Genomic DNA, 8,248 nt, shown 5'->3' with positions numbered 1-8,248 from the left:
GAATGCAAACTGTTCCACTAAACTGTCCCCACACCCCATACTGTAGGTAAAATGTAATATATAGTTTAAAATCAGGTGATCAACAGAAGATGTGATCAAAATAACTTTCTTTTTTTTTTTTTTTACAGAAACATGAAATAGTCTGTAGCTTTTTTTTATATTTTTTTAATTTCTGGAAGGAAGAGTAAAAGGTGGTACACACCCTTAAAACAAGACAATTGCAAACACTAGGTATGTCCCAGTCCCCTCTCACCTCAGAGCTAATAGATCTTCCACCTGCCTTGAAAAAGACAGATCCAACTGTGCAAAACAGAAAGAAGCAATGCTGATTTCTTACACAGATGTTTCTTCTAACAACTAGACAACAGCAACAAAAATAAACGCTGTGACATCTTTTTTCCTTCACATTTTTATAAATTTCACAACAGCAAATGAAATGCATTAATTCACCTGGCACAGAGATGAAGACTTTTGGTATTAAAACCTTTTATATTATTATTATTATTATTATTATTATTATTATTATTATTATTAATAATAATGTAGCAACACTAGAGAATGTAAATCGTTTTTGCATTTATTTTGAATGAAATATTTTGCATTGTTTCTCTGGCAAAGAAACAAAAAAAAGTTTCTCATTTTATAATTTATGCAAGACATTTCCTTAAAAATAAACCACTTCAAGAATGAAGAATATACATTTGAGAAATTAAATCCCTTTGCATCTGCCAAAAAACTTGATCTGGAGCCCCCCTCAGACAGGCACCTCTACATTGCAAGCTGCCTCATTAAAACGGAACCTGTGCTGTCATTTAAACTCCAGGGTTCACGTGTGCACTTAATGGCAAGGAAGCTGCTATTGTACAGTCTCAAAACCCCTTGAATAAGCACAAAGGAAATTCAGCAAATACTTGGAATACTAACCAGAACATTAATAATTTGGACAAAATAAATAAAATAAATATCACTCCCTCTAACCTAGGGAGGTCCTCGGTTTTTATTCCAAAATATACTGCAGTTTGAAGTGTATAGAATTGTGCGTCGTTGATATTTGCCTCCACCCGGTACACTAGTAATATGTCCCTATTTATTTTAATGTTGCACTGCGACTCACTTTGATCAGGCTGCTGTATTAATACAAATGGCAGGATCAGCAGATGCAGATGAAAAACACCCAGTATGTGCCCTTTCTAAAAATGAGTGTCTCTCCCTGGAGTAATGCCCTGTTGCTAGCTCAGCCTTTCCATATTTTCCAGTGTAATGATGATTTTTAATTATTTTTATTTTATTTTTTTTAAATTTTGCTGCTAAAGTTTTACAAATCGGTGCCTTCATGTTATGAACAGCTCAGGAGAGGCCTGCTTCTTACCAGGGATCAGAAACACAAAACAAACAATACTTCAGCATCTAGTCTTGTCTGGAGAGCTCGAGTTACGAAACAAAATAAAGGGTTGTTAACTTTAAAAGTATTCACTTTTAAAAAAAGAAAAGCAGGAACACAATGTTCAGTGTGTCCAGGAAGCAGGACCTGGATGAATTCCCCACGTCACAGAGATGACGCACACCCAGCACTTGCAGTCCAGTCACAAACAGACCCAGGTCCGCGCTGGCACTTTAAGGCATAATGACTATTACAGGAGATTCCCTTTCACATTACCATTCACCTCCCTGTCTTCTACACAGCACTTTGAAATCGAAGATGCCGAATCTTTCAATCAATGATACGGTGCACATGTTAAACAGAATCACAGAAATTCCATGTGAGGTTTGTTAAAGTTTGGCCGTCAGTTTGAATGTATGGTTTGCTTTTTGGTTTTATTAAGGCGTCTTAATATTACACCAGATGCTGGACAATTAAGTCAGAATAAAACGCAGTGCCCTGTGTAAAGGGAGAATGTTTCCGTAGCTGCTACAGTAACCTTGCAATGCACTAATAAGCCAGTTAAAGAGTGGGGTTCTCAACACAGGGCTAGCGGAGAGATTGGAACCCAGCTGGAAAGGTAACCCTACTGCATGCAACCCCTGTTCTTTCACTTGTGTCCAACAATAGCACACAGTTTTAAAGCATGATTCTACTCCTACGGTGATAGCCTCACTCTGCCTCCCTTAGTTATTTCTATGTAAAAGCATTCAGTTTTAAGACACAGGAAGCAGGAGTAAATCTCTGTTCCCTCATATAGTGTGTGGAATTGTGAGTCTACACAAACACACTGGTTTACAGACTGATCAAAGAAGCCACTGTGGAGATTGCTTAGATAGATGTGGTAAGCTCTGCCAAAACACTTGCTTGTTGAAACATGAGAATGCACTTGCCAACATTACAAAGTTCAGCATTTATAAAAATAAAAAAGGCCCTTTTCTACCAAGCCCTTGTGGTACAATTCATTCTGCTGAGCAGTTTGTAAAGAGATGCTGCATGTTTCCGTGCATGCACAATGCCATCCCTCTCTGCAATTCATTCTGCTGAGCAGTTTGTAAAGAGATGCTACATGTTTCCGTGCATGCACAATGCCACCCTTCTCTGCAATTCATTCAGCTGAGCAGTTTGTAAAGAGATGCTGCATGTTTCCGTGCATGCACAATGCCATCCCTCTCTGCATGTCTGTTCTCGGAAGTTTGTCAGAATAAAGTTTTGTTTGTGTTGCTGCTTCACTGTGCATCCCGGTGTTCAGTGCTTCAGTTAACCATGGTTTGTATTGCTGGCATATGGCTTGCAGCTACACATAAAACCAATGCCAAAGTGTGAAACTTAACAGCGCCGTCACTGGGAAATCATGGATTTACAAATATCAACTTTCTGCTTTATTTGAATGTTCTGAATGCCTGGCTCTCTTTGGTGTGCAATACCAGCTAAATACATTGCTAGCCCTGCTGCACTGCAGGTTATATATTCCACACACTGCAGGTTATATATTCCACACACTGCAGGTTATATATTCCACACACTGCAGGCTATATATTCCCGTTTACGCCGATTGCCAGAATAAAGAACTTGCAGTCTAGGGGGATACAAACTAAACTAATAAACACTGTTTCATCATGTTACAGTGGCTAACTGTGCTTTACTCTGAAGAGATACCAGCGCTCTGCTTGTTATAGAGTTAATGGCAGGCCACAGGGTGCAGGAACATACGCTGTTCAAAATGGAAATTGTGGCGAGGACCTCCTTTGTGAAACACAGATGAACCAAGGCATTGCCACTTTCAGTTTAAAGCATTTGGTGAAATCTGTTTGTGGGGTTGGGTTTAATGTCCAGCCCTCTTGCAGTAAAAGAGCACCATGAAATATGCTTGCACTGCATGGAACATCAGTATAGACCTCACCATGGAGATGTTGCTTGAAATGGGCATTCCTTGCATGAAGAAAAACATACATACTACTACTACTACTACTACTACTACTACTAATAATAATAATAATAATAATAATAATAATAATAATAATAATAATAATAATAATAATATATTATTTTATAGGAGAAAAATAGTTATTTGACCCCAGGTGTTGGGTTCCAACTGAACCCTAGACAAAAAAAACAAACAAAAAAAAATTGTACAGATCACAAGTCAGTGGTCTGAGCATTCCCTAAAGAGCAACTTCCAGTAAATAAAAAAAAATTAAAAATTAAAAATTAAAAATAAAAGTTTAAAGCACATTTATTGCCCCGCCCCCCACGCAGTATAGAAGTCACAGTAGTCGGGTATCCCGGAGCAGTGTTTTGGTCCATTTCCGATCCATTTCCGATCCATTTACAAAGGCATGTGGTTTTTGTCATAGTCAAGTATTAGGCTCTTAATGTGCGACAGCTTCTGGTGCAAATACTTGCATCGCTTCTTCTCTTCCCGATAGCCAGGGCATTTCTGAAAAGACCAAACAACCACACAAACATTTCAATATTACATCACAGACTGCTTTTAGAAGTGCCAAATGGTATGGTCTCAAAATGAGCCAGCGGAGTTAGCATTTGGTTACAGGCCAGCCAACACACAGTTACAGAAAACAAACGGCTTGGAATCCACCAATCAAACAAAACCCTTCACCTCCAGACCCTGCACACAGGCTTCCAGTCTCGCAAAGATATAAAACCAGTTCACAATAAAAAGGAATGCATGACAAACTAATCGCTGGCTACACTGTTATTACAAACAGAGATCCTGGACCAATACTGGGTTATCATTAGAGCCATCTGGCTTTGATCATAAAAAGAACAAATAACAGCTATAAAATGATTGAGAACATTTGACTAAGTTAAATGCGGTGTGGCTAATTTGCATGCAAATGAGGGGCTCGCTTTCTTTTTAACTGCAATCTACGGTACAATAAAAGAAAACATTATAATGTTGGACAAGGCATACAAAACACGATTTCAATTCATTACCTTCTTATAGTTCCTGTATTCCCCAAATATTTGGTCTTCAATAACCTGAAAAGAGACAAGTACAGGATTTTAAAATAAATACAAAAGAAATTAAATCAAATTAAGCACAGTTTAAGAATCCCCCCCCCGAAAACAAACAGTACCCAGCACACATGCAGGAAGCGTGGAGGAGAAATGTAAAGTTTCAAATGGAAGCTGAATGAAGTCAGTGTCTCCACCACACCTTGTATTCCTGTGTCCCCGGGGACAGGGTCTTTATTTTGGATCCCAGCTGTACAAACTGCTCAGTCACACTCCCTATCCTCGCATGGAGGTCCCTGTACTCATCATACTCGTTGCAAAAGTCCTCTTTGTAGTTCTGACGCTGTTCTGGAGTTGTTATTGTGTTATATTTTCTGTTAAAAAAAAAAAAAAAAAAAAAAAAAAAAATTTAAAGTTTAGTATTTTGTCTTTAGAGAACATGTAATGGAAAAAACAAAAACACACTAGAGCACGCCTCAAATAGTCTCCTTCCACCAGGTGGCACTGTGGTCGAGACAGTAGTTCTTCCGTTGTGTCAACAATCCAAACCTACGGCAACAGCCCTTCCTGTTAACGTGCATGTCTGGAGACGTGCAAAGCTTGACTGAAACAAGACGACTGATGTGTGTAACAAAACCTCCATTTAACAGTACTGTCTTTTTAATTGTCAAAGAATTCCCGTCACAAACACATGCATACATTACCAATATTACACACATTGGAATTTACTCAGGACTAACACTATTTTTTTTGTTTTGTTTTGGTATTGCTGCCAGAGTGTTAGATGCATATCAAAAACATGACTAGAAAATCATGTTGTCGCTTGTCTTTGGCAAATGCCTACAAGTGACTTAAAGTGACAGCTGTGCTTAACATTGTATCCCATACCTGAGCTCAGGAACAGACTCCAGCAAGTCTGGGGTTTATTTCTTTCCTTTCGGCTTTGTGTTTAGGGACAGTCTTTGATAGCGATAGTCTATTTAAAATAAAGCCTTCTGCACGCAGTTTGCTATTTTTGTGTGTTCCCGTATTCCTTTCTGTGGAGTCAAAATGAATCTCCGTCTGGTATTGTTGTACACATGTGAAAGAACAGGGGCTGCATGCAGCAGGGTTACCTTTCCAGTTGCATCTCTCCGATAGACCTGTATTGAGAACACCACTCTTCAACTGGCTTATTAGTGCATTACAAGGTTACTGTAGCAGCTACGGAAGCATTGTCCTTCTACACTTTGTTTAAAAAGCATTGCTAGACTGAAGTGCTCTTAAAGTCAAAGAGATTTCCCTCCCTGCTATTTTTAAATTGACCCCCCCCCCCCCCCCCCCCCCACCCCATGTCAATGAAATGTCCCAGATATTTTTTATTGTTTATTATATGACTACACTTTTACATGATGTTTTGCAGGGGAGGTGACACTATCCAGCAAATTGAAAGCAGCACAGGATTTTTTTTAAATGTTATTAAAAGTTAATGGCTCCTCTCAACCCGGTCCTCAAGGCTGATTCTGTTTGTTAGAAAAGGGTATATGAATGAACAGAGAGTCCTCTCACTATCGCAACACAGCCAGTGCTTCTCAGCCACCATCCTGTTAAAACCAAAACCAGAAAGAGCACAACACAGTACAAGGTCTTTAAAGCAGGCAAACGGCAGAGCTACACAACTGCATGGCTCTGTTTCCACCATGGAAAACCTGCTTTCATTCCTGCCTTTAGAGCTTGTGTATGTTACCCCCACCCCACTCACCACTAATCCTGCTGCAAAGAACGCAAGCAAGCAAGCAAGCTTTCGAAAGGAACTGGATTGGAAGCACAGCTGAGGAGGCAGTTTGCTGACAGATTCTCTGTCTCAGCCTCCAGTGGGGCTACTGACCTCTTATGTTTCATCTTGTTAAAGCCATTATGAATTCCCATTATTACCAAATGAAAGATCAAAAACACTTTATACAACAACAACAACTTCAAGAAAATGAGAATTACACACACATACTCATATATACATGCTACTTACACCAAATAGTCAGGTATTCCTGCTGGGGTGGAAGGAGTGATGGGTGTATTTGCACGTTCTGTAGATAAGCAGAAATAAAGCAAGGTCAATGTACTGTGTGTGTGCACCTTTGACAAGTGCTATTGAAGCCAACCAAATAATTCATCATCAAGGCCAATTAGCGGCCCGTTTCCAGGCAATCCATGACTGCGACAATGCCCAGACCGATGTGCGTATTTTAAAAGGCTATGTGAAGAGAGCAGGCCCTTGTACCTAATGCACCTCCACAGCTGTCAGGGAGTCAATGATCAACTTAATTCACTTAACAGATAAGTTGCTACAGACCATGCTTTTAACAATGGAGCTGGGCTATATTTGTGCAAGGCATGCTGTTCATGAGCTTTCAAAAGAAAAAAAAAAAGAATAAGCAAGCCCAGAGTTAATGATTTGCTTATCAGCTACATTTATCAGAGTTTGATAAGAGACTCCCGTGTATGCCATGGGACCTATAGGGATGGGCATAACCACAGCATGATGGCAACAAGCTCAAGGGCATCTATTAAGCATGTACAGACTAAAAAAAGTGCTATGCAACCGGACTCTCGTTTCCGTTCCTGGATGCAAATCAATAGCGCCATTTACTTCTCGGACTGGACATCAGAAAAACCTACCCAAACTGTGGAGGTGCACATTAAACAATGCAATTGCTATCCCCTCGGGCACAGCTGCGGGTTTGTGTTTCAGTAAGGTATGTTTAAAACAATGCACTCACCTTTGAGATTCTCCTGATTGTGCTTGAGCTCAGGGCTCCTTTCAGGCCACGCATTCTCCCCCCCCTCCTCTTTCAACCTCTCCCTCTCTTTCTCTTTATGCTTTTTGGACTTCTTCTTTTTGTGCTGGCTGCCGGAGAGCTCCTCGTCCTCTTTGAGCGAGTACTCCGTCAGTAAACAGTTCAACTGTGCTGGCTTGAGGTCCCGGTACTCCTGGCTTTTGTTTGTGACGCTGGAATCGCCGTAGCTGTGCTGTGGAATGAAGCCGTTTTGGCTCTCGCAAACATTGCTCGTCCTCTGAAATTCCATTTTTACATGTAGACTAGAGTTCACTGTGGCAGTAGTACTGTGTGCGGCTGGAGGCGTGCGAAGTCCATTTGCGATTGGCTGATGCAAGTTCTGATCCAATACTTTTTGTTTCTTGTTTGCAAGACTCTCCGGGGGACCTGAAGGCACTGGGCGTTTCTGGAATAAAATGCAGGGTTTACGATTGTTATGTATTATTATTTATTTTTGCATGTAAAATCAGACATAAATCCCCCCCCCCCCCCACAAAAAAAAAAAACAAAAAAACAACCTCTGTCAAAAAGCTACAAAATAAGAGTTAATAAATGAATGTACCACTGCAGGATTCTTGATAGGGCTGCAGTGTGAAGGAGAATCCCCAGAGGACTTGTGGAATGGTTGCTTTGACTGGAAACTCCTGGGTTGGCTAATGTTTGTTGGCTGCAGCTTCCTGCAATAGAAATATGAAGAAAAAAAAGACATTGTTCACTGACAACTGACAGGGCCAGCCATTGATCTGGCGAGTCTGCGAAATGCAAAACATTGAAGTAATTTACAGCTTCCATCTTTAGTCAGACACGGGGTGTTGACAGGAGACTTGGACCACCATTGCAACAGTCAGCTCCTGGTCTTCGAGGTTTGTAATGAAGTAAATGAGTGAGTGAGTGAGAGAGAGAGAGAACGAACATCTACAAGCATCTTAAACTGCAACAAAAGACTGCTGCCAGGGCTCAACGGTGCGTGGTTACCTTAAAACACAGCTCCTGTTTTATATAAAAACAATGACGGGACAGTTGCCTATCACCATCT

At 40.4% G+C, this 8,248-nt stretch overlaps 1 protein-coding gene across 2 annotated transcripts in view; it reads right to left on the bottom strand.

Annotated features, from left to right (window-relative positions):
- Positions 1-3,640: 3,640 nt before the first annotated feature.
- Positions 3,641-8,248, bottom strand: part of LOC121294712 (RNA polymerase II elongation factor ELL2-like) — a 31,819-nt gene continuing 27,211 nt past the window's right edge. For both annotated transcript variants that reach the window (XM_041218743.1, XM_041218744.1), the window contains 6 exons: positions 7,775-7,889; positions 7,156-7,618; positions 6,405-6,462; positions 4,602-4,773; positions 4,379-4,423; positions 3,641-3,860 (listed from right to left, as the gene is read on the bottom strand). In XM_041218743.1, coding sequence (XP_041074677.1) covers positions 3,750-3,860; positions 4,379-4,423; positions 4,602-4,773; positions 6,405-6,462; positions 7,156-7,618; positions 7,775-7,889 — 964 coding nt within the window. In that variant the 3' untranslated portion in view covers positions 3,641-3,749. The remainder of the gene's footprint in view (positions 3,861-4,378; positions 4,424-4,601; positions 4,774-6,404; positions 6,463-7,155; positions 7,619-7,774; positions 7,890-8,248) is intronic.

This window comes from Polyodon spathula, chromosome 19 (assembly GCF_017654505.1).
Source record: "Polyodon spathula isolate WHYD16114869_AA chromosome 19, ASM1765450v1, whole genome shotgun sequence".
NCBI lineage: Eukaryota > Metazoa > Chordata > Actinopteri > Acipenseriformes > Polyodontidae > Polyodon > Polyodon spathula.
Note: the sequence above shows the minus strand (reverse complement) of the source record. Positions and strands in the feature narration are given on the sequence as shown.